This window comes from Emydura macquarii, unplaced genomic scaffold (assembly GCF_026122565.2).
Source record: "Emydura macquarii macquarii isolate MOO-44397 ecotype Brisbane River unplaced genomic scaffold, CSIRO-AGI_Emac_v2 contig_1348, whole genome shotgun sequence".
Lineage (NCBI taxonomy): Eukaryota > Metazoa > Chordata > Testudines > Chelidae > Emydura > Emydura macquarii.
Window position 1 is genome coordinate 19,007,247 of NW_027131485.1, and position 26,970 is coordinate 19,034,216.

Below are 26,970 nucleotides of genomic sequence, written 5' to 3' on the forward strand. Positions count from 1 at the left end.
ATTGCTGTTGCCTCCAACCCTGTGGGAACACGGAGTGCAGCAAAAAAGCCCCTCAAACTAATAAATATCTACCCAAGTATGTTGTAAACAAAACAGGGGTAATTGATAAGGGTTACTTGTTACAGATGGGTTCTGTAATGGGTGAAATAATGACCCATCGAAAGATGTTGCTAGCTCATTGTCACAGCTGGTAGTAGTAATGACTGAATTCGAGATTCCTCGTTACTCATCAATCAGGTACTAATCTGATAGAATTATTTAATCAAAGATTGTCAATCTGAGCCTGTTATTTGTTTTAGTGGGAGCAGACGGGGGGAGGGGAAGGTTTTCACCCACTCAATTCTGGAGAGGAGGTGACACGGGGTCCTAGTGTCCATGGGTGACCGCAGCGCCTCTTTCCCGCAGGCAGGGGCGGCAGCACGCTGAGGAACACACTAGGGTAGCGAGCTGGGCCCTGCTGAATCCCCCCAGGCGTGCCTCCCTAGAGCCCCTGCCAGCGCTCGGACCCACAACAGCGCCCCCCTGCGCTGCTGCAGCGGCCCGCCCCCGGCCTGGCGCAAGTCGCTGTGCGGGCCTAACCCCCTCCCGTGCTCACAGGGGCCAAGCCGCTCCTGGGGGAACAGGCGCTGTCGAGGCCCCTTTGCAGCTCCGGCTTGTGGTTGACAGTTTCCAGGATTCCAGCCAGGCCAGCAGCTTCTGCGCATGCGCATGCCGCTTTGGCTACAGAGCGGAGCATTTGTTTCTTGCCGCGCCGACGCCGGCCCGGAAGTGGTTTGGCGCTGGGCGGAACCGGAAGAGCTGCGCTCTCGCAGGCAGCAAACTGAGCTGGTTGTTGTCGAGCTTGAGCGATGGCTGAGGTACCGGGAGCCGCGCCGCCGCCGCACGGTGAGGGGAGCTGGCTGCGCTGCGCTGCGCTGCGCTGCGCTGCGCGGGGGGCCTCGACGGCGCCTCGGTTTCTCTAACCCGAGCCCGCTCTCTCTCCTTCCCTTGCAGACTGTCCCGGCACCAGCAGCGCGCAAGCGGGCAGAGCCGCCGCCTGCCAGGGATGCCCCAACCAGGCGCTGTGCGCCTCCGGCGGCCCGGCAGTCCCGGACCCGGGTGAGTGGCGCTGGGGGATACGGAAGCCGGCGAGGCGCGTGGGGAAGAGAAGGGGCTCACGGGCAGAGGTGGAAGGGGGGAGAGGAATTATTGGGGGTGTCTGGGGAGTGCTTTGAGCATGTCTCTTGGGGAGAGGGCCGTGGGGGTAGGGTGCGTGGGGAGGCGGCGGGGGGGAGGAGGTGGTGAATGGGGAACTCCGGCACGCAGCCCTTTCAGGTGGCAGGGTTCCTGGGGTGCTTTCACTTTGATGCTTGTGGCTCAGACTCGTGGGAACGCCTTTTCCTTTTATAGCTATTAAAGAAATAAAGGAGAAAATGAAAACAGTGAAGCACAAAATCCTGGTTTTGTCTGGGAAAGGAGGAGTCGGCAAGAGCACTTTCAGTGCCCACTTGGCTCACGGTTTAGCAGAGGATGAGACCAAACAGGTGAGAAACTCCTTTCCAGTGGGTCATTGGGGCATTATATAGATATACAAAGACTACAGGTTGGTGTAAAAATAGAGACAAATACCTGATGGAGACTTCATTTTGACACACAAAGATGCTGAGAGAAAAGACTACATAACTCAATTTTTTGGTTTACAATAATGCTAAAAATTATATGCCAGATATGTGTTGTTTATCAGACAACCTAAAACTACAGTTATAAATTGTTCTTATGATATTTTACTTGATTTTTGTTATCTGTTGTCAAAGTCTAGTAGCTTGGATAAAAAAATCATGTTTTAGTTTTTTACAGTCATTTGAGGACAAATGGAGCATATACCATTTTTAAATCTTTAAGAAAGTCTTGAGAGAGAGTTTTCATAATTTTCTACAGTGTAGATAAAATTTTAACAACTTTGGTCAGGGTTTTCCATGGTAACTGGGTTTATAGAAAACTTCTGAATATAAAAGTTGTCTAGGACAGACCTGGCATTGAGCCATTAATGTAGAGACATGGTGCTCAAAGTGCAGAATCTGCTGTAGACAAACTAGTATGGAAGAGAGAATATATGAACATGTTTAGTGTGGGGAGTTGACAAATTTGTAGATGTCCATGTGATCTAACTGCATTATATTCCAGGCAGAATCAAGGGGAAGATGGGCTCAGTTTTTTTAAATGTACCTGACAGTTCCCTGGCATGTTTAATGTCAGTGGAGCCTGCTGATGGCATATAGCCACTAGTACATTCATTCTCATTTAATATTATGGTAACTCCCAGAGGTCCCAGTGATGATGCTTCATGATGGAGTCCAGAAATAAATCCTTCAAAAATAATTTCTTATTCTTTGATCTGTTCTAATGGTCTCTTTGCATGTGTGTTGAAATGTTTGGATAGTGAAATTTTATTATATACATTTATTATCTCCATGATGTGTTGTGCTGCAGTTTTCACAGTTTGCTTTAACTGTGTGGGTCTCTGTTTGTATTCTAGTCATGTAAAAGTCACGTCTTTCTTTGCTTTATTGTAAGGTATGGCCCTGAACTTGCAAACACTTAACCATGTAAATCATTCCACGGGACTTATCATAGACAAGTGATGTTTGTGGGGATGGTATGAATGTAGCTACTAGTTTAATAACTTAAAATTTCATTTTAGAATACCATTTGCCTTACTATCCTTGTCTTGAAGCATATTGGATATATCTAAATATTGAATAGTCATTTTTGAACTGTTTTAAACTGCTGGAGAACAAACAGTTTATTTATACAAAGAACACACTGACTGTCAAGATCAACACATGTGAAAGATACAACTAAGACTGACTTTCTTCATGTGACACCGACTACTTGGAAAGTCAGTCTTATATCTGAAAATTTTTATTCTTGTTGGTGTTTATAAATGACACCTAAAGATTGCTATAAATGAAAAAGATTTCAAGGAAATACTTTTTTCTTTTCACTTTGTTTACTTTTTGTATTTGACAATGCTTTCTTATTGTTTGTTTGTGTGGATCTGTCACGAAGCAGCAGAAGGAGAAGTAGTTGTGGATTTCTTTTTTAATGTGGTCATAAAACTAGAAAGTGGCAAGGAGACTCAGGAGCAGCTGAACGGCATGCATTCCAAGCCTCTTGTCCACCCATGTCTTTGCAATCTTGTAAATGTTTAGAACAGATGGCAAAAAGCTCCCTTTGGCACCAAGGTCCATGGAATGAGCACTTGTAAAAGAAAAACTACTAGCTGTAAACTGAGCACTTGAAGTGTAACTCTGTTACTGACTCCAATCCCTCTCCGCCTATTTCTCCCCCACCCCCCAAAATAAAACCACACGTGCATCGCCCTGGGTTTGTTCTGTCTTTTTATCACTCAGCTTTGTCATGCTCCCTCTATTAATAAGAGACTGCTCCGAGGCAATAGGTCAGCCCACCCATCTGACATAATGGGATATAAATATGGCTTTGTGTGATGTGCCCTTTGCTTTAACAGAAAGATTATTGCATAAGGAAAATGAGCTATAGAATCAAATTCTGTTTCTTATTTCCATTTCTTGCCAATATTAGAAGAGAGACTTGCAAACTCTTCAAACTATTAACACCTCAAGAGAACATTTTGCATAGAACTTGGATGCCTTCAACATTGTCAGGGTTATTTTATCGTGGACAGGAGGAATGGAAGGCAATTTGAAAAAGAGCATGTTTGTTAGCTGAATGGGCAGTTTCCAAAACTACTAGTTTGCTAGACTTTGTACAAGCAAAGGAATTGGGGCTGTTTCACCTATTTGCTAGGGAGGGATGAGTACTGTCATTATGCTAAAAGATATAAAAGCTGTCCCTCACGTTTTCAATGCCGAATTCTCAAGAAGCAAAATGCTGCATAACTAATGTCCCTTTTTATATGAGGAATTTCTGTTTATCATTACACCTGGTATAAGAGGAATTGGTGTGTTTAACATTCTTGTGTAAACAAGATTTGTCATTCTCTCAACATCTGCAAGCATTTAAACTGTAGGAATGGGTGTTAGGTTGAAGGAAAATACTCTTGAAATCCCCAAAAGATCAAAGGACTGCCCCATGAGTCCCTTACAGATTGTGTATGCATACACACAAAAATACACAATCTGTAAGGCAGCACAGTCCATGTCTAAGTATCTTGTTGAAATCAATACAAATTACGGGAGTCTATTTGCTAATGCTCTTCTGTCTTTTGTGTCCCTGCCCTCCCGAGATAGATACACACACACACACACACACACATACACACACACACAATGACTGACCAGGGATCTTGGAAGTGAAAAGGAAGCTCCTTGCATCTCTGAAGGGATGCTGTAGCTAGACTTGCCACAGGGCAGGAGGATATGTAGGTGGTGAGCAAAGCTGCCATAAAAAACATTCTCCTGCACACACCTCGGGGCTGTGGGGAGCAGTAAAAGTAGCTCAGGCATGTGGCTGTCTTTCCATGTGCCTGTTCAGTCTGTACTAGGGTTCTATGAGTAAGAAGGGGGAAGTGGCTTTATTTTACTCCTGTACCTTCCTTCCCACTCTAGAAAAATGAAAGCTACTAAAACGCATTTTTAAAAACCTAAAAAACACACAATCTGACACACACAGTTTAAAAAAAAAAAAAAAAAACTTAACCGTCATTGGTTGTTTCAAGTGCAGTTAAGATCACAAAAGTAACTATAAAAATAGCATGTGCCATTCTCCCCCAGGTAACTTCCGTTACCTCTACTACTAAATCTGCTAAATTTACCAGTCAGCACAAAACTCAGTGCGGAACTTGGTTTCGCGTTGTGTGCTGTGCAGCTTTTCTTGGCTTACTTCCTTGGTCAACATAAACAATTTTTTCTTAAATATGAGCTTAGACATTTGTGGTGTTCATACATGAGGTAGTCTGGAATGTAGCTTGCTCTTCTAGTGCTGTCTGGATTCTCCAATACTGATGATGGTAAAAATTGTTTTTGTCAGTGTACAGAAAGAGAGAAATTTTGTGCAACACACAGCAAATAGGTGTAGTAACAATCACAACTTGAACATGTGTGCTCTGTTCTTAGTACTGATACAATTTTATTTTTATGAACTGTTTTTTTCCCTCCTAAAATCTGTCTAAATAGGCTTGCAAGTTAATGCTATGAAATCAGCCTCTGTTTTTCAGGGAAGGACTTTCCTTTAATAGCTTTTAAATCCTTTCATAGAATTTCCATGTGCCCTGTTACTTCATTCAGAAAGACAAATCTTTCACAAACACTTCATATTGGCTCATTTCTCATTTCCCTTTACTTTGATATGGCACAACTGATATCTATGTGGAACAGTTTTTTCTACAATATGTTTGGTTTTTGACAAATACAATAATCAGCGTTTCAGGCATGTTAAAGAAATAAAAAACTAGAAATAAGTGACTTTATTTTGTGACATACATTGTTGTTTGTCCAATGTATAATTTGTAACAAGTAAGTGAAATATTTTCTTTTGTTCTTCACTTTTCTTATGCTGCTTGCCTGTTGGTTATTAGAGGACCTGAAATGACCATGTAGACAGTCTCGCCTTCATACTGCTGCATAATTATTTCAATCTGTACTTTCCCAATGTAAATTAAATTGTGTTTCTGACATTGCCTCCATGCAAGTAGAACTAGGATTGCTGAGGCCTGATGATGTGAACCTTCATAAGCAACAGTATAAATTTGGAATGTTGGTAATTTCCCCCTAAGAAAATACACTAAAAGTTATTAGGTTTTTATTGCATGATTGAAAATTTGCTCAAAATTTTATCTGATTCATATGCTTTTGCTATCAGCCATTGACTGTTGCATTCTAATTAAATCAGTTTGAAGGTCGTCTGTGCAGTTTATATTGAAATCAATACAAATAACGAGAGTCCATTTGCGCGCTCTCTCTCTCTCTCCTCTGTCTTTGGCATCCCATCCTCTTCCCATCTCCCCCAATATCAGTACTGGATAACACTGAAGTCAGCTGTAATTTTGAGTAGCATGATACTCTCTCAAGTTTACATGCCCAGGCAGTGCCATGTAGGTTCTAAATCTTTTTATAAATCTACCACTCTGTTACTGAGGCTGTCTTCACTGATAGCGTCAAATTCGCCGCCATCAGATAGATTTCTTCAGTGAAGACCCGCTCAGTCTATCCAGAAATCGACATATTAAGACCACCTCCACAAGTAGCGTAGTGCTGTGTTGACGGGAATGCCGGTTCCTGTCGGCGCAGTGAAGACGGCACGCAGAAGAGAAGTCGACGAGAGTTAGGCAAGTTTTTTGTGTAGCTTGCGTAACTCCGATCGACTGCTGCCAAATCTCGGAGGTAAGTGAAGACAAGCCCTGAGACATTAAATACATACATAAATATAGACACTGTGTACATAATCCTGCCTAATTCATATACCAGTCACCAGAGGGAGCTTGAGTTACACCCAGTTCCCAGATGTGTTACCATGCCTAAAGAAAATCATGTTACACTTGTGCCTCTTAAGCAATGGGGGAAGGGGGAATGTAGAGGGTGTGGAATTTTAGATGTAAACGATTAAAACAAAGACAGGGTTTCAAACTTCTGAGAGGATACTACAAATAATTTTGTTATTCAGTGCCTCTTTTAAAGTGAATATATAGCTCTATGAACTAAGCAATATAGTCTTTGTAGGCAAATAAAGATAAAACAAGGATTAATGCCCAGCCTAGGGATAGGCTCTTACTGAAATTTTTTGGTGAAAGTTAAATGTAATTGTATATGCAACCTGTTTGGCTCCCAAGCATGCCAACCTGTGTTAGAATATTTGTTCTCCGCTGTTCTACAGATCTATATTCATGTGAGCTTCGGAGTTTGTAACTTCCGTCTAGAAGGCAGGTATAATGGTGGTATTTGGCCCAAGGGTTGAGTGTGCTCAACAGCTTAAAAAAAAACCCTCTGAAATGTGGTGGATGGTAGCTTCATGCCCAAATGCAACTTAGTGTATCCCTTTAAAGAAAATGGCTTAGAGAATCAAAATACATGTGCCTAGAATGTCTTTGGTTGATTTGTGAGTTTTTCACTGGATTTGCAGGATGGATTTTTTTTGGAGGGAGCTCTGGCAATAGACTCAACAGTGAGAATAGCGGTTGTGAAAAGATTCCCCTTTATAGGAAGTCAGAGTTGATAACATTGCAAAAATCTGAATTTGATTAGTGTGGTCTCTGAACTGTGAAAGATATAAAAATAGTCTCTCCTTTGTGACCCCCTTATTGTGTTCTATATCAGAGTCTGGGATTCCATGAGTAGGAGAGGGGGTGGTGGTCAGAGGTAATTGCAAAATGTGTGAAACAGTATTGTGTAGTGGTTGCCAAATGGAGATCCCACCTTTGTGATTGCATAGCCAGTGAGGTTGCAATGTTGCAGTAGTCTAGCAACATAGAGGTTGCCTTCCTACTGGATAGGATTTATAATTCATGTAAATCCATGCGGTCATACTAATGTCACGTTATTTGAAGTACTTTTAAATTGTATACATAATCAGTTTGTGTTTATACTGTGCGGTGCCTTCATTCCGAAAGATCTCGGGTTGCCTAGTAGACTGTGTATAAAACACATGGTTTTTAGTTTGTATTGTGGAACCACTAGAACTTTCAGTTAATTGGGAGCCACTGAAGCTCTGCTTTTGCAGCATTCATAAGATCTGGCTTCCCACTTGTTACTGCCAAATGTATTTTCCAAATCCTGTATAAAATAATCCACAAAACCAGAAAGTGAGCAGCCTTATGCAACACTTAAAAATGTCAGCGAAGATGAGTTTTAGGCCTGGTGTATGAACTTGCTCTTACACATAATTCATCATTTTAAAATAACTTGCATAAATGCTGCCAGTAGAAGTCTGTCTTGATGTCATATAACCTGTTCTAACTCTTTGGAAAATTCATTAGCTTCCTGTATGAATAGAGTTTGAAGGAAAACGGAAAATGATGTTGCAGTTTGAATTTCTTTAGAATGGGGATTTGATGGAACCTGGCATTGTTCTAAGGATTAGTAGGAAATTCCTTGGTTTACCTCTTGTTAATCTGTAAGGATCAGTGTTTGACAAGTCCAACAAACAATGGTTTATTCTGCTGTTAAAGTTGTCAGATTTTACTGTTCTGAGGAAAGTGGGATGAAAGCTTGTTATAATTTTGGGCAGCTCCTTTAGATCATTGTGTTGGGAAATATTGAGTCTGAAACCAAAAATGCACTAGTCTCCCAAAATGTTGCGGATATCCTCTGGATTGTTGTTTTATCAGAATAACTCCAAAAGAGAATAAGGAACACAAGCATAAAAAACTCTGCTGTCACTAAATTAGGGAAACTCTTCATCCTGGTAAAGGAATGAAAACTGGCAAAGACTTATGCCATTATTCTAGAGAGACAAGGCAGGTGAGGTATTATCTTTTATTGGATCAATTGTTGATGAAACAAGGTTTTGAGCTGTACAGGGCTCTTCAGGTCTAAAAATTGTTTAATCCAGATCCTCAGTTTTATTGTTTTTTTTCTTATTTGGAGCTGTTTGACATACATAAGACATCATACAGTTGTTTTGGAGGCAGGGAAGTGGTTATAAAGTTGTGATAGTGGGAATCATAGTGAACTCTCCATCTCCCTTACCTCCTTCATTACCCCTTCATTACCCAATCCTTTGCACTGCTTTTGAGGGGTGTGGGAAATATATTTCTGTGTTGTAGTTGAAATGAATTATTACTCAAAGTTCTGTATTAATATGCCTGGTAAGGAATCTTTGTCAAAAAAAATTTCCTGAATCTTTTTTGTTGTCTGTATTGTTACAGATGTACTTAGCTGACAGGTATTTTGAAATAAATTTCCAAAATAATTGGAATTGCTGTGATTATATTGTGTTGTTTCAATAGATAAATTATGCAAAGCCTTTTGGCGCATAATTCCCCCAGGAATAAGAATTTTAAATTACAAAGTGATTTTCTTTTTTTGGATGTTTAAAACAACAAATTGGACTGTTTCAAATGGTAACTGACGTTTTCTGCAGTCAACTGGTCCTAAAAAAAGGAATATTTTGTTTTAATCTCAATGCCATTAGTAACAGAACCTACTTAAGACTGTTTACGTTAAAGGTAACTAATCAAATGGGAACATGAGTGGCATAGATAAGGTAGATCAAACTTGTAATGAGACAGGGTGAAATACAAGAATAACCTTTCATTCAATGAAGATGAAAAATTCCAAACTGGTAAAAGCTTTCTTGTGCAACACCCATTTACCCTGTGGAACTAATTGCCACAAAACATCATTCAGGCCAAGAGCTTAACAGGGTTCAAGAAAGAGTAGGACATTCACATGGGATAACAAGAATATTCAAAGTTGTCACACTATATTTTGGAAGGGATGTATCTGTCTGGGAAGGGATATAAACCTTTCAGGACACAAGCAAACCTGTAATTGATGGGAGTTAGGAGGAAACTTTCCCTGGTTACCCTGCAATAGGCAGTTATGGGATTTCTTGCCGATATTGGAAATGAAATACTGGACTAAATTGACTGAATGCTAGTCTGCTCCAGTATGTCAGTTTTTACATTCCTGTTAAAATAGGGACAGAAATCTACTAGAATGGTAATTCCTGTTGAAATGAATGGTAAGACTTGAATGTGATTTAGGGATTTAATATGAAACAATATTTAGCAACTCACAAATATAGATTTCATTATGTTAATTATCATGAAGGAAACTGACAAAATAGTCATTTATTGGGCTTTTTTGCATTACTAACCTTCTAGTAACTGGTTTCTCATGTAAAATATCAATCTTAACTTTTCTAAGGATATTTTTAAAACTACATTAAGGTTGTGGCAAAACTAGAAGCAAATACATGTTTCAAACTGCCATGGTGTCTTAAAATTACCAAAGAAATGTTCTAATTTTATTCTTCACTTCCAGCAGCATAGCAAAGATCCAGAGTAGGCTTGTGTTTGAGCTAATGTTCATCTCATGGGGATAATTGATTAGCAACAAGGGGAACTGAGCTGGCTACTCAGTGCACATATATAATCTAAACAAAGAGGAAGCATTGGTAGAAATAGGTTTCTTTTCCTCCTGCATGGAATTAAAGCAGGTCACTTGCAAATATGTGACTATATTAATGTTAACAAAAAGTTGGTCGTCTCTCTATGCATGTTGCAAGCAGTGAGAAGTTGGCACAACAAATTAGGGTCCAGGTCTGAAAGCTGGGAGTGTGACATTGCTGAAAAGTTAACTTTTGGCTAAGAATTAAAACAATGTGTTGCATGTGGAGTAAGTATAGTAAATGAAGAATCTTTGGATAGTGTATATTGGCATTTTACCTGCACACAATTTCCTATCTGTTTAAACAAACAATTGATTGAGGTGGTGTTGAGATGTCTGCTGTCCCTGGTAGGAGTGGACAGGGCAGATATTCAGTAGCTCTTTTCCTGTCTTTCAGAGAAATTATGTTGAATAATTACTCTTCTGATGTGAGGACTCTTTCATCTGTGCCTCTGTTGTTGTCCCTTGTATTAAATGTGAAATGAGGTTGCTCGGGAAGCTAGTGAGGGAATATGGGCTGAAGTGTAACAGTGTTATTCTATAAATACTACTTCATCCCAGAGCGCAGTTTAATGTCTTCAGGAAAATGCTCCCACTTCAGAAGTTCAGCTGCTTGATGGCGCTTAGAAGGAATGGCCCCTAATTCTAAACAAACAAGTAACTGCAGCAGTAAACTGCACAGGTTCAAGACACTTTTATTGTTAACTTTTCCATCATGCATCTGCCTGCTTGAATTGTCAGCAATCCGCTTCCAATGCATTCTCAAGTCTGTATGTTAAAATTCAACAAGTCTAATACTTTCAATGGAGATTCTATTTTATTACAGTAGTTAAAGGTGCTATTAAGTATTTTGTAGAGACATATGGTGATGAAAACAAGACTTTTTGAACAGCAAAATAGAGTATCCTCCACAGAATGTCACAGGGCACTTCAGTGAAATTGTAAAAACTCATGACTTAAAACCCACTGGGGACACGGAAGCTTGGTTGCAGCCACTGATAAAAATCTTATCACTAAATTTGAGGAACCAGGTCTGAATGGATGACTACTCTGACTATAAATATCTAGAAGTTATGCTTGTTTTCTATCATAAGGCTTGTATTTTGCTGTGCTGCGGAAGTGAAGTTTCCTCTCCAGTTAGAAATATTAATCAATGTATTCTACAGACTTCTTTATCTTGTGTTGGTATATGTGGCTGGTTCAAAACCACCAGAGACCAGAGGGGAATTTGAACTTAATCTAAAGGTACTATAGCTCTTGCCCAGTGTCCTCTTACAGGGACATGTGATTATCCAACAGAAAGGGTAAGGCAGCATTCTCCTTAGAACTATCTTGAAAATCAAAGTTTGTTGTTGCTTTTTCACTATGGGGAAAAAAACATTAGAAACCTATTGCAGGGAACTTTCTTGCATTGGAATGATGCAATGGGCCTCTTCCATCACTGATACTTTTTTCCCCTCCTGTTGGTTATCATTTACTGCCCTTTTTGTCTTTGGTTGGATTTTTTTTCTTTCCTATAGCAGTTGGCAGAAATAGCATCCACATTTTCAGAGACTTTAAGTGGTGGGAACCTTGATATAACTGATGATTCTTAAAAAGTTTCAGCCGTTCTTGCGGTTATTTAATTAAAAGCTATTTCTGCCTCAATGCAAGTAAAGGGTCAAATGTTGGATGTGATCACTGGTTCAGTTCTTCCTCAGTACCATTCAGCAGACAAACTATATATTTTGTATTTCACCTTTTAATTCAGCTGTCATCTTCACATTGTACAATTTTATGCTCTGTAAATCTGAGACACCACTATATTTCGTTTCAATTAGATGAAAGTTAAAAGTGAGAGAGGATACAGAGTCTCCTGGGAAATGCAGATTCAAGCCCTTGAGCCATCAACTCGGGTCTTCCTCTTCCTGATGTTGGAAGAATACAGAGCAGATTACTATGCCAAGACTTTTGGATGAGACCTTAACACTGTGTAAGAGTAGGAGTTTGCTCTGTGTCCTTGGCTGGTATTTCTCCTCTCTGTGCAGTGTGCTTTCTCTTTTGGGTAGCAGAGAGCTGCATTTCCTGATGATTTTGTTTATGTAGTTTGCCCTAGGGCTGATGAAAGGTATGATATAATATTTGAGAGAGTGATCATTATGCCTCTGTAGCTCATGGCTTAAGAAAGATGGAAGAATAATGTCTGGAATCTAAATGGTATTAGAGAGCTTTTTAAGACCTAGAAATATCATAGCAATGTAGAGCTGGAAAGGATGCCTGGAAGTTCATTAATACAGCCCCCAGTGCTGAAGTAAGACCAAGTGTGTCTGGAACATCTCTGACAGGCCCTTGTCTAATGTGTTTCTAAAAACCTCCATGGAGATTCCACAACCTCCTTTGGAAGCCTTGTCCAGAGTCCAACTATCCATATAGTTGGAAAGTTTTTCCTAATCTCTAGCCTTAATCTCCTTTGCTGGAGATTAAACCCGTTCCTCCTTGTCCTACCTTCAGTGGACATGGAAAACAATTGATCACTGTCCTTCATATAACCGCCGTTAACATATTTGAAGACTGTCATTAGGTGTCCTGTTCTCAACCCCCCCCTTCCAGTCGTCTTTTCTCAAGACTAAGTTTAGTGTTTTGTTGTTGTTGTTGTTGTTTTTTTGTTTTGTTTTTTTTTTAAACCTTTCCTCAAAAGTCAGGTTTGCTAAACCTTTTATCGTTTTTGTGGCTCGCCTCTGAACGCTCTTCTTTTTGTCCACATCTTTCCAAAAGTGTGGCACCAGTAACTGGACACAGGACTCCAGTGCCAAGTATAGTGAGACAATTACCTCCTAGGTCTTACATATTACACTCCTGGTAATGCACCCCAGAATATTAATCTTTTTCACAACTGCATTGTATTATTGACTCTGTCACTTTTTTACATGCTTTGCAGCAGTACTACTGTCTCTCTGATGAGTCACCATTTTGTATTTGTGCATTTGATTTTTTTTCTTAAGTATTTTGCATTTGTCTCTTCTTTGAATTTCATCTTGTTGATTTCAGACCAGTTTGTGGGTCATTTTGAATTCTAATCCTGTCCTCCAAGGTGCTTACAACCCCTCCCAGTTTGGTGTCTGTGACATACCAGAGTGCAATACAGACTGAGTAGCTGTCACTCCTGCCCTTTACAATGCCTTGCTACTCACAAACCGCTTCCAACATGTAAATCACTCCCAGCTACTATATGTCTCTTATGTGTGCTGCAGCCACCAGCCATACTTTGGCTCTTATCAACCTTAAAAATTACCAGACGGGACCCCAACAAACTCCAAATCCTTATAAGTCCTGTACTCCCCAGGCCTCCCTTCAACTGTATTTCCTTTAAGGGAATAATATGCACACAATTTATTGCCCCAAATGGAGTTACCCAGACACTTCAACTTGAACACACTGAATTAGATAAAACAAGTTTATAAACGACAGAGACTTTTGAGAGTACAAGTAATGAGGCATAAAAGTCAGAAATGATTACAAGAACAAAGATAAAACATTGACTAATAACTAATTTAACAACCTATATTAGATTCCAGTAACATTTCTCACCACACACTCCAGCAGATTACTGACCAAACTCTGAAATTAGGACCCCTCCTCTGCCCCAGAGTCCAACTGCTGCTTCCTTTGTCTCTTCAGGCACAGTGAATGGGAAGGGCAGAGAGAGAGACAGGTGGGGGGGGAGTTGTCCTTTCTTTTTATAGTTCATCCCCTTCTTGAAAAACATTTTCAACTGAGAACAAAGAGCCAAAGACTGCGTGTGGAAAGATGCTCGTTTTTTATCTGTTTGAATTTCCTTTGTCTTCTCTTCCTATTTGATTACTATGTTCACTGCTTAAATGCAAAATAATCACAGCACACATTCCTTTGTTCAAGACAGTCCTGTTTGCCAACTTCTGCTGGGGGAGGGCTGTTTAGTTTGAGACATGTTTTAGTAATACTGTACAGGGGAATCTTTTAACTTCACACAATGTTGCCACATTTTACCAGGACAGTATTGACCAGCACATTGTTTTAGGTGATACATTACTGTAATAATCTTTGTACAAAGAATGCCTTGTAAGGTTAGGGTGGGAATACAGGGGTGTGTTCTGTAACAGTGTCATCTACAAATTTTACAAGCATATTTTGCAGTCCAATATGGGTAACTGTCTTTCTCCAGCCCTCTGGGATCTCACCTGTCCTCCATGAATTCTTGAAGATAATTGCTAACACTTCTGAAATTGCTTCAGCAGTACTATCTATCTTAAGTACTATCTTAAGTACTCTAGGGTGAATTTCATCATACTCTGCCAACCTGAATACATCTAACTTACCTCCCTGTTCTTTACTATGTATATCTCAGAACTGAGAATTGATGGCAGTGATTTGATGCTGATTATCCTCCTCCTCATAGATTTTAATATCTCAAAAATTCAGGGCCAAATCCTGGCCCCTTTATCACCTGCTTTGTGCTGTGATAGTGCAAAGCGGATGGAAAAATTGCCTATACCAACCAGTTGGGGATTTTCCTAGTATAGAAGAACTCTTGCATCTGGTAAACTACACACCTCCCAGTACCAGTGACTTTTTTTTTTTTGGGGGGGGGGGGGGAGACTTTGCAGATGGTTGTAATGTAGAAAAGCCTGAGGCTCTAAATTAATGTCACAAACTCAACTGGACTCTCAACTTTGGCTGTGGTTTTTTCAAACAGTGTAAAGAATTAAATGCCGAGTTCTTACTAACTTTCAGTGGGATTGGAGTGCCTAACTTTACTAGGCACTTTTGAAAATACCAGTCTTTACCTCCTCCCCACTCCTCTGCTGTGCTGAAAGGAGCTCTAGCATGGCTGAAGATCAAATACTCCATGCTTTTCTTACTGTGTTTTGGCCAAGGGAAGTTTTGTGTTTAGTTTGAAGAAAAGGGTAAATGCCAATACTTAACTTTGTTCAAGGATATAGATTCCCTTTTCCCAGATAACTGGGTCCCACAACTGAATCAGAACAGGGCTTGCCAGCATTGGAGTGAGATCCAATTCCTGCTTGGCTGCTGAGGGAGAATTATCTGCTGTAGTTATAACTCAAGGATTGGGGAATCCAAGATTGTTCTGACACTTTTTTTAAACAAGCTTTAATAACTCCTTTGCCAAAGAAAGCTTCCTTAGTTTTTAATGTGTAGTTTGAATCAGTTTCTAAGGTGTACACTGTATTTTAAAATATTTAAGTTATTGATCATCAAACTTCTTTTGCTCATTTTTTTTCTTACTGAAATGGCAGATGTTTCACAAACAAAATCTAGCACGGAGATTGCATTGTTAAATTATTTATTCATTGCCAGATTGATACAGCTTTGCATAATGAGTAGGTGGTAGAACTGAGAAGAGAAGACAAGAATCCCATTGTCCTCACCAAGAGATCAAACTCTTGTACTATTCTCCAGGCTTTTGAATAGCTGTCAGTTCTATGTTTTGCTATAATTTCATCTACTGCAAGGTCGTTGTCATGTTCTTTTAAATTATGGGACTGAGAAATTAGCTAGATTAGAGGAATGCTTGTCTTTGTATCTGAGCATGCTGAACGTGTCTGTAGATTACAATGGGAACCATATAAATGCCCTTAATGAATTATCAAACCTGTAAAATGTTTTATACAGTTTTATATCTTTCCAAACTCTTAATAGTAATTCTTTTTATTTTGATATCTCATACAACTTTAGAGAAGTACAACAGTATAATCAATGCAATAAGGACTCAATTAACTAGCTCCTGTGAAATGGTATATCTCTGTGCTTCTCCCATGCTTGAAAACACATGCTCATTTTTAAACATAATATCGTAACCTATCCTAAAACCTGGATTGGATAAGTCCATGTTAGTAGGATGGACAATTGATTACTTAAACTGGATGCATAGAGTCAGGCTTTCCGGACTGCAAAATTCAAAACTGCCATTCAGCATGCTGACCACTGTTGGAGGTTTTTGTGTGGTGGGCTACTCTTTACATATAGTGTGCTTTATGATACAGTGTTAGATGCCATCTGATTTTCCCAAAGTAACAAAAAATCAGATACACAGAGGGCTGAGAGCTCTTTTACTAGACATTACTAAGGTATGTGCATTATTTTAGAGTGTAATAGAATATATTTGTTTTCTTTGGGTGTGCAGATGAGTTCAAATTGCATTTCAGAAGCTTTGCTATATGTTAAATTCAAAGTAAGGATTCCTACAAAATCAATTTATTTTCAGGCAATCCCCCTGCTGTTCAGAATGGTACACAAATGCCAAAATGCTGAGGGTATGTCTACACTGGTGGCGGTAAAGTCGCCATCGTCAGATGGACCTATCTGGATCGACTGAGTGATCAGTGAAGACCCGCTCCGTCGATCCAGAAGTCAATGCAGTAAAACCACCCCCTCAAGTGGCGTAGCAGTGCATCTACGGGAACGTGGTTTCTGTCAGCACAGTGCAGTGAAGACGCCGCACAGAAGAGAAGCACAGCAGTCGAAGGGAGTTACGCAAGCTACTCGGAGTAACTCCTGTCGACTGCCGCCGAATCGCCCAGCAAGTGTAGACCAGGGCTGAGAGTTGTACATATGCTTAAAACTGTTTTGTTTCTTTGGTTTAGACTGTGTTTAAAATGTTGTATCTCACAATATATTCTAAATACTGAGGTTTGTTTAAGATCTCAGATTCAAATACTGCTGGCTGAAGAGTAGTTCACTTAGTTTCTTAAGAGATTAGGAGTTAATTTAGTCCTTGTTAAAGGTGTCTGTCATGCTGGCTGGATTTGTGGGGGGTGAGGGGGCATTTAGTATATTGTTTGACATCAGTATGTCAGAATCATAATTCATCTGAGATATGCCATGTCAGGTACTGTTAGGCTATAATGTGCTAAGTAAGATGATGATGTTTGTGTTACGTGTTATATGTGTAATGTAAGTTATGGATATGGTTGATATATCTATATTTCAAATTGTGTTGTGTCTGGGTAATGCCCCAGACAGGATGGCTGCAGGGATGACCTGCTTAATGGCCCATTAAGACATTCACAGGTGCAAGTATTTTTTCATAGATCAGTGGATAGCATAGGCAGCAGCAGCACAAAATTCCCTATGATAGTGCTGGCGGGTTTATGCTGCTCCTGACCTGCAGTGACCATGCCTTAACTGTCTATGCTATGGAGTTAATCACATCAATGTGTTCTTATGTGTTTTTTTTTGCCAATGTGGCTGGTGGGAAAATTGGTTTCTTTACATGTTTTCTAACTATGCTATCAATAAAACAGTTAGAATCGGATGCCCTTGAACCATGACAGAAATGCAGCTGGGCCTTGTTCTTATAGCATAGATGTGCCTGAGGATGAGGGCGCAATTCAGTTTCCATGCTTTTTTGCTGCAGCTCCCAAGGGAGATACAAATTAACATTCATGGAGATGGTGAATGACTGCCCGTTAGAACTGGGTCTGCTACCAAAAATGCATTTAGTAGAGTCATTCATGTCTTCAAGCCAGTGATTCAGTGTCAGAATACTTCATTTACCATTACTAATCTAAGCTAAAGTCTCCAAATTTAAACTCATTTTAATATTTGCTTCAAATTTATACCATATAAACAATTCTGTGCAAAGTTTTATTTCCAACTTTATTTTTAGGTTGCTCTGCTGGACATAGATATTTGTGGACCATCAATCCCTAAAATGATGGGTCTGGAGGGAGAACAGGTATGAGGAGTTTTGTTTTGTTTTAAAACCAGTAAGCATATCTTGTCTTAAGTGGCCTAATAGGTTATTTACTGGAAGCTCTACTTTACTTGCAATTTGCCTTTCGGGTTTTTTTTCTATATTTAGGGCTTGTTTAAGAATAACTTCTTGGGGAAGGTGTGGAAATACTTAAATAATAAAAAACAAACTGAGCCCCTCCAAATTCAGCACAGTTTGACTAGTTTGTACAAATAAGTTGCACACTTCAGGTAAATAGTTAATGCCAGGATAACACAATTTCAAAAGCAACAAAGTTCATTTTATGACTATAATACTGAAGAATCATCACTTTGTACAAAGTGCCTATCACTAAAATTTCAGAAATCTTCTTATTGGTTTTTTTTTTTTTTTGAGATGTAGAGGCACACTGTGTAATCATCTGGTGCACCATTGGTGTTAGCAAGGTTTTTCCTTTGTTTCCTTTAAGCTAATTGCCATAAGAGAAATGCACTTACCATCCTGAACAGGGTATTTACTTTTAAACAGTGCTTATGTCATGGTACTGTGTTTGTATTAGAAAGATATTTGAGCCCTCTTTGCCATAGGATTAGCAGCCTTTCGTAAGGCATTTATCTATGATCAGGCTGACACATCAATAGAAAGGTAATGCCATTGGCATAGCGAAGTATTGTCTTTTGAGAGAAGTTTGTACATACTTGTGTTTCTCTGGAATTGGTTGCCAGTCCCCTTTCTGGTTTTGTTGTGTTTTATGACCAAACCTTCTCTCTGTAGCAGACTTTCAGCAGATAGCCAATGTCTGTAAGTATAGGGATATCAGCATCTGGCTCTTTCCTTCTTTCAAATATTTCTGTCCTTCAGGGTCAACTTTTCTGCAGCAAGGGTATGAGGGCTATATTGCAAATTGTTAAGCAGCATGTTTGCTGCAACAGCTACTTGATCCACATCAACAGAATTCATAATTAGGATAACAATTTCAGGAACTCTGGCTTTTTGCAGTTTCTTATATGGCCATTTGACTCTTTTAGTACAATTAGACAGACAGCATATTTCTTAATATCTGGTTTGAAATGTAGCATTAGAATGTAGCTTATATTTTACATAACTTGCTTATATATTGCATATACAGTTTTTAAAACATTGCTTTTATCCTCAGGTTCACCAGAGTGGTTCTGGATGGTCTCCGGTGGTAAGTTAGTGGGTGGCTTTTCCTTTTTTCTTTAAATAAAACAGTTTAGATGTGCTTATTTCAGAGAGAAACCAGGACTATATTTTCCCTCCCACCCACTCTTTTCCATATACAGAAGTCCTATTTCTTAAAGGGGCACGAAGGTTAAAAATAATAGCTTTTAAAAAATTCCTTCTGTTACTAACACCACAAAAGGTTATTATAACTTGAACATTTTAAAACAAAGTAATGTTTCGCTTTTTCAACTGTTTCCTTTTACACTTATTTTTGGCTTGGACAATGAAAATAGACTAGTTTGGTTTTGTTTCGATTCTCATGCACTTGCACAATGTTTCATTTTCAGTTATAAAGCTGCAGATAATTAAATCCCAAGGAATAATTGAGGTGATGTTCTTAACAAAATGTATATGGAAATATTTCAGCTTTTGTTCAAACTTTTGTACATGCCACCTTACACGTATCCTATTCACAAATACTTTTCTGATGCTTGGAGAGAAAGGGAATTCATTTTAGCCACATGCCTTCCCAGTAGCAATTCTAAGAAGATTATTGCAGTAATTGGCTTTATCGGTTTGTAAAAAGTTCTTTAACATGTAAATGTAGTCAGATTACTGGCTGTGGTACAGAAATCATGTAGCCGTTGAGTGAAAAAATGAAGTGTCCTTACTTTTCCTCCAACATCCATTTTCTGAAACCATGTTTTGCTCCATTCAAATATGTTAAGAACTGGTAAGGGTGTTATTTTAACAAGTAAATTTCTTACTGGGCTATTTTAATAGTATGCACCCTCTCTTCTAGTACGTTGAAGAAAACTTAAGTGTCATGTCAGTGGGGTTCTTGCTCAGTAGTCCTGATGATGCTGTTATCTGGAGGGGACCCAAAAAAAATGGTCTGTATCTCATGTGTTTTTATTGTTTGTTGTGTTGGGGAGCATAAACTATTGCAATTTAAACAGTGCTTCTTTTTTTCCATATAAAACTTGGTTTGTTGGAAAAGCAGTTATTCTTAACCATCCTGTAGTACAATGAAATGCCATCTTGTAATAAGAGCCCTGCAAATCCATGGATATCCACTTTATATCTGTGGACCATTTTTTGCCAATCAGATGGTCACGGAGGTAATGGATTGACTTTCCGGGACTTCTGGGGCAGGGCTGGAGCAGCTGAACAGCTGTTGGATGGTGTAGATGCAAATACATGTAAAAGAGGGAGGGCGGATTACGAGTTGGAAAGAAGTTTATTCTCGTGGATGCCAGTCGGATGCGGATCCACATATTTGTATCCGCACAGGGTTCTACTCATATTGAACTGAGCTCTCTAACATAATCAGAACAAACTGAGGAGTATATATTTGATAAAATATTATTGCATGCACACTACATAAGAACGGCCATTGTGGGTCAGCCCAGTGATCCGTCTAGACCAGTATCCTGTCCTCTGACAGTGCTTCTGAAGGAGTGAACAGAACAGGTAATCATCAAGTGATCCATCCCCTGTTGCCCATTCCCAGCTTCTGACAAACAGAGGCTAGGGACACTTCAGAAACATGGTTTTGCATCCCTGCCCATCCTGGCTAATCGCTATTGATGGACCTACCTTCTGTGAACTTATCTACTGATAACTAAATGTAAATTTTACACTTTTTTCACACTTGGACAGCATTTATATGTACAGTTTATTGTCCAGTGTTAACACAGGTCTAATTAACTTCCTTAAATAGGCATGGATATTGATCATATTTTAAAAAAGATTCCTAAACTGATTACGTATCTGAAAGAAATCTCAATGTTCAACACCATAATTTTCATTTTTTTTAAAATGAACATAGGTAGCAAAACTGTCTTATTTGGTTAATAATTTATCCTTTTAAACCTATATCGTTTGTTTTATTATCCCTTTGCACATTTAAAAAAAAACGGAAAGGAAGTTAGATCATTTAATTATTGCAATAGATAGTAATATTCTTTTGAGCCAGTTTTGCAAGTCTGCTGATGGATTTATGTAATAAAACTGCTTATCCTTTTTTCAGAACTAACCATGATTTTCATTTTACTGTAGCTCTAAAATTACTTTGTTTTAGCCCTTTTTTCTGCTTACATGTAACTAAATCAGAAATAGAACCTAATCTTCTGAAATAGAATGTACCTAACTTTTTATTGCTAATACTCAATTCTAGTTTGACAGTGCATAAGTTAAAACATAGAGAAATTTGAGCAGAATGCTCTATTTCAAGTATAATTTAAGGTGCAGATTTTTCTGAAGAGTGATTCTGTACTGATATTGTGAGGGTCCAGGATTGTTGCATCCAAAACCTTTTATATTTAAAAGGACCATTTGAAAAGATGATATTTTCTAAGTACCATCCTTGCAAATGATCTGATCTGAGAGTAAAACTGAATTCTTTACTTCATACGATCACTACCAGTAATGACAGGCAGAATTACGGCTTTAGTGACATCTGTTATACCTTGCCACAGATGGAGTTTTACAGGTGTAACTGATTGGAACTTGGTAAATAATTACAATACACATGAATAGAATCCATCTCACTCATCTGTGTTGGATCTGCAGTGCTAACAGAAGTAAAAATATAGCATTACTGAAGTCAGACACAGAGCAGATCTTTCAAGTGAGAAGAAGCCATTTTACATACTGGCAGAGTAGACCCATACTTTGAGATTTGGAGTGTGGCTGCAGTCATATTTGGGGTAATCTTTTAGCACAGACTAGATTCTCATAGTGCTTTTCAGACTTTTTGAATAACAGACTAAATACTGAACTTCACTCAAGCTATTGTCTCTTAAGTTTACAATGGAGATTGAGAAATCTCTGCACACTTACTATTTCTAGCTTGTATGTTTCTAAATTTCAAATTTTATTAATTCATTTTGCATCTGTTTTTAGGAATGATCAAACAATTTCTTCGTGATGTGGATTGGGGTGAAATTGACTACCTTATTGTAGATACACCTCCAGGTACTTCAGATGAACATTTATCGATTGTGCAATATCTAAGTGCCACACATATAGATGGAGCAGTTATAATCACTACCCCTCAGGTAAGAGAAGTAATTTTTTCAGCTACAAATGTGATATCAGTTATATCAAATCTTTGCTTTGGAATACTTACAAAGCTTACAGAACAGACTATATCAATCACCTGTAGTATGTAGGCCCAAAGGGTGGTAGAGGAATGTCTCTCCACGGGAGGAGATGATTTAACTCACCCACTTGGCTTCAGAATCTTCTTCCCACCATTTGGGACCCATGCCCAGCATGATCCATTCATTGCATCCAAATTATTGAATGCTCATTCTTAGAGCTCAAGTGCATTGCAATAGCAGCAGTTCTAGCTCTGAACATCACCATCTTGACATTCGGAGATCAAGAAAAGAATTTTCACATTTAAATGACAAGATCTTGAACTTGTGTATATATAGCTGTGGCATGTTACAGACTTCAAAGTCCTTTGCCTTCAGGTACTTGCAATACTGACTTACAGATGGTGGTAGGAGGGAAGTATAGAGAGAGAACATTAGACAGCAGGAAGGTACTACTAATCTTGGAGTAGGTGTGGGGGGAGAGTCATGTTGACCCTTTTTAAAGAAAAGCAAAGCCTCTGATTTTTTGTATACTATAACCCAAGGTGGAAGTGTGTGGGTGTGGTGGTGGTGTTTTTTTTTCTTTTTGTGGAGGGGACTTTTTTGTTTAAAGTCAGGCACCAGAGTTGAGATTAGTGGCAGAAATCTAGCTAAATCAAAGTTGTGTTCTTGGTGGGCAATTTGAGGGAGGGTGAGAAGAGGCCAATTGTGCAGGACGAGGTCCAGTGTTGTAGGAGCAACAAGAAAATGTCCATAGGCACAAGTGGAATACTGAGTAGTAAGCAGAATGCAAGGTATGTGGTAGGAAAGAGTAGAAGGAAATAAACTCAAACTCAAGCACGTGAATGAGAAGGGTGAGGGTTAGGCAGTGGTCTTTGAATTTAAGTCAGAAAAAGTGAGTAAGCTCATTCTTGCAAATCTTCCTCAACATTCTCACCAGTTTAGTTTTTTTGTCTTTCTATAAACAGTAGATGATATAAAAGTAATATTTGCATAATCTCTTGTATTTAAAGAATACTTTTCACTGATGATATGACATGAATGCAGATGATATGCATAAATATGGTTGAACCCATGCCAGAATTGTTGGAAGCAAAACTGATGGAATAAAGATATAAACAGATTGATAATCTTTGGGCAGTCTCAAGACAGAAGATACCTTAATTGAGTAAACCAGACAGTAGGTTATATGTTTAATCTGATGGTGGAAAACATGCTCGGACTTTGAAGAGAAGTCAGCAAGAATTCAATGAGAGCTCTTGTAACAGTTGCTTGAAAGATTTCTGTGATAGAAAAGTTTTCTTTGCAGGGAAAATCTATAAATGGAAAAAGACAAGTACATGTGGACTAACTAACAAAATAACATTTGCTTCTGCATGATTATTATTTATAGGAAGTATCACTTCAGGATGTTCGAAAAGAGATCAACTTCTGTCATAAGGTGAAACTGCCAGTCATAGGTGTTGTTGAAAATATGAGTGGCTTTGTATGTCCAAAATGTAAGGTAAGACTATCTAAATCTTACTACTTATATTTTCATTCTTAATTATACGCATTCCAAATGTATATTTGTTTGTTTAACCATGGAAACCCGTTTGATCTCCTCAATAAAACTATTTATTAAGACAATCCTTTTTGGAGTAGAATAGAAAAGTTTCTGTTTTCTGTTGGTTGGAAACAGCATCAAGCTCCTTTATACAGTTACTGTTGTCCTTAGTTACATAAGGTGCTTTCCTGAGGCCAAGGACTAATTTTGCAGGTTCCTTGAGGAACCAGGAGAGTGTATAAATAGCAATTTTGACATGGAGGCTTCAGCTACGTAGCGGGATGTTACATGTTTGATATCTGTATTTGAATAATAGACCTATTTTAAGATCTGTGTTAACAACTCTATTTCTTAAATGCCCTCACTATGAGGAGCTGCTGACTTCCATCTCTGAATAGCTGATAGTTGCAGCTTCTGTGATTGTAGGAAACTTCTGAAGCACTTTGTGTTCAAGCACTACTGCATCCCTCCACTTCTTGTTTAGTTTGTTTCTAGAAGCGTATGCAAACATTTAGAGGTGGAACTCCTGATAAACCTATTATCTAAGTGAGCTACATGTACTGCTTTTGCTTCAGAACTTTCTTGCCCTTTTCAACAAATAAAAGTGCAAATTGGGAGCATTATGGAATGGGCTGTAGCTGCACTGCGTACCATAAGCGTTTTCTAAAAACATTCCTATGCCTGACTATGTGCCAGTCATGACAAACATGGAGTCTGAGATGCGCTAGGGAGAGAAATGACAAATGACATGTTACTGACCCAGCTGGAGAATAATTTAAGGATGGTAATAACCATTCAAACATGCAGACTAATGCAATGATTACCTGCTTCTTTTGGGAACATAGATTTATAAGTTTAAGGTGAGTTTATTGGCTTCAACTTTTTACGCATGTGAACGCATCCTCAAAGCAATATGAGTGCTTGAAAAATCAGACATAATTGTCAGTCTCTGCTCAGGAGTCTCAGGTCTTGGAAAGAATTAGGTTTTTGCAGGTCAGAATTAAAGAATATTGACAGCTTATGGCTGGCCACACAGTCTACTTTCACATCTATCACTCTTCTAATTTATAAACTCTAATGCATTATTTTAAAATTAGGACTATGTATACCAGAGTAAGTGTCTTGGATGAATAGTAATATAAACTAGAAGAATAGAGGACAAATGTATTAGAAATAGTACTTGTGATTTATATGTGCACCTAAAATGCTCTTGGTGGGCAGAAATGATTTGTGTGAAAGCTTAGATCAAATGTCTTAATTGTGTGGACCTCCAATGTATTTAGCGATTGTTTCCTAGCATATTATCATACACAGCCTTCAGAAGCCCAGAACATATGGTCCTGTTTTAATTGGAATTTCAAATAAGTGATGTTTGGAAGATACCACTACACAAAACTGAAAAAAATGTTGTTCTCAAAATGGTCTTTTTGAAGTTGTCTTGTATTACTTGTCATTTTTGGTTTTTGTTTGTTTTTCCCACATTACAGAATGAATCTCAAATCTTTCCTCTAACAACTGGAGGAGCAGAGAAGATGTGCCAAAATTTAAATATTTCTCTCCTGGGTAAAGTACCCCTAGATCCTCAAATAGGTAATCTTGGCAAATTACCTCATACAAAGAAACAAAGTGTGTACCATTTCTTTAGGGTTATTTTTGGTATATCAACTGTTAGCCTTACTCACTGTGATAAAACAGTGTCTAATGGCTGACTTTTGTTAAAATTCCTTTAAATCTAAAGTTTGTGGAACTGTGATAATAGTTGGGTCTGAAATGAGTAAAGTGATTACTATTTAAACCTTCGCAGGAAGTTATGTCAGCCTTTAACCTTTATTAAAATGACTTATTTATAGTGTGCAGTTTTTTTTACAATTGCAGACTGGATGAAACCATACCATAAGGAAAAGTAAAATCTGTAACATCAAGTTTTGATAAAGTTAAAACTAGAGCTTTAACTGAAAAACTGCTTGTTATATGAATTTAGCTGGAATTTTTCAGTTATAATTAGATATACTAAAAGATATGAGCTAGTATGTAATAACACACACCAGTTTACACTATCTAGTGTAATGCTAGACTAACGTGGTGCTGCTCTTCCATGAAATTAAGGAACAACATCCCCTGTAGGTGGAATTATGATGATGATAGACAGGACATGTGAATAAACTTCTAAATCTAGGAGAACTAGGGCCTGAAAAACTACATTATTCTGCTACTTCGTTCTAATAGTTATTTATAAGAAAATAGCTACCACACCTCATTTATGTGTTACTGACACAGGATGGGTTGTTACAAGAGCAGAAGCCCTTGGTTCACTGAACTGATACAACAAAAGAGGTGGTGGGGATAGATTATAGGCAGTGTTTATATTTTTTTTCTAGCATCACAATGGTTTTTATCTTTTTTTCCCTAGGAAAAAGTTGTGATAAAGGCCAGTCGTTTTTGTCTGAAATACCTGAGTCCCCAGCTACTTCATCTTATAGGAATATCATCCAAAGTAAGTATGTCATGTTAGAAAGCTGATGTGTGAATGATTTCTCTGAGCACTTACCTTCTAAAATACGTTATGAAGGTACCAACAGCATAATTTTGGCAGAACGTTCAGTACAAGAATCATGAAATTGCACCATTTGTTATCTTTTTACATTGTAAATAATTAAATTCTGTTAAAATTATAGCTATTTAACTCCAGCTGACTAAAATAAGTGTGGCTTCTATGGCTTATTTTGACTTTTATTGAGTTCCAGCAAATACATCATGTATACCCTTATTTATAAAATAGTTTTGCTAACTTTCTACAAGCAGGCATTTTTTAAAATGGAATTTGGTAGATTACCAGTGAGTGAAGTTTTAAATATGTCACTCTCTTACACTTCTGGAAGAGCAGATGTACAAAGTACAGAAAGTATTCAAATAGAATAACAATGTGTCTGATAACAGCATGTTGGGAAATTCTTTAAAGCATTTCAAATATAAATTAAGGTAATAGACAAAATTTTGTGACTTATGCCCACAGCATGCAATAAATCTTTGCAGTGATCAAGAATACATAATAAATATTAAGTTCACTACTACCTTGTTTTGGTTCTTTGCAGGGATTCAAGAATATTGTGGCCTACACCACTCACAAGAAAAGATTATCTAACCAAGGAATGGAATAAATGTGCAGTTAATTATAGGAAAGCAACTACTGTGTGCTGAATTGATAGGAAGAATGTAAAGACTTCTCCTTTTCTATATTGCAAATAAATAATTTTTAATGTCCTTGCCTTAATTTCCCTGTTCTTGTAGTGTGTGAGCACCATAATATTTGAACACCAGCTAATCCACCTGATGTCTCAAAACTTTATTATAAGTTTA

The 26,970-nt window shown here is 38.4% G+C and overlaps 2 protein-coding genes across 3 annotated transcripts in view; one reads left to right on the forward strand and one right to left on the reverse strand.

Moving 5' to 3' along the window:
• Positions 1–705: 705 nt before the first annotated feature.
• On the forward strand, positions 706–26,874 carry NUBP1 (NUBP iron-sulfur cluster assembly factor 1, cytosolic). The gene is made up of 11 exons (XM_067551302.1): positions 706–885; positions 994–1,098; positions 1,390–1,523; positions 17,713–17,781; positions 18,935–18,967; positions 19,766–19,856; positions 21,871–22,025; positions 23,461–23,571; positions 25,101–25,203; positions 26,024–26,107; positions 26,706–26,874. Exons 1-11 carry the CDS (start codon positions 849–851, stop codon positions 26,753–26,755), a joined length of 972 nt encoding a protein of 323 aa, XP_067407403.1. The 5' UTR covers positions 706–848; the 3' UTR covers positions 26,756–26,874.
• Positions 23,248–26,970, reverse strand: part of TVP23A (trans-golgi network vesicle protein 23 homolog A) — a 28,491-nt gene continuing 24,768 nt past the window's right edge. The window contains exon 8 of one of the 2 annotated variants that reach the window (XM_067551304.1): positions 23,248–23,383. The gene's annotated coding sequence lies outside the window, so the exon portion shown is untranslated. The remainder of the gene's footprint in view (positions 23,384–26,970) is intronic. The other variant, XR_010920380.1, reaches the window with a different exon arrangement.

What these genes read in the sequence shown, in the direction of transcription:
- NUBP1 (XM_067551302.1), top strand. Translation starts at nt 849, where the DNA reads ATGGCTGAGGTACCGGGAGCCGCGCCGCCGCCGCACG. An exon ending in TTATAATCACTACCCCTCAG is followed by an intron (nt 22,026 to 23,460) that starts GTAAGAGAAGTA and finishes TATTATTTATAG; the next exon opens with GAAGTATCACTTCAGGATGT. An exon ending in TTATAGGAATATCATCCAAA is followed by an intron (nt 26,108 to 26,705) that starts GTAAGTATGTCA and finishes GGTTCTTTGCAG; the next exon opens with GGATTCAAGAATATTGTGGC.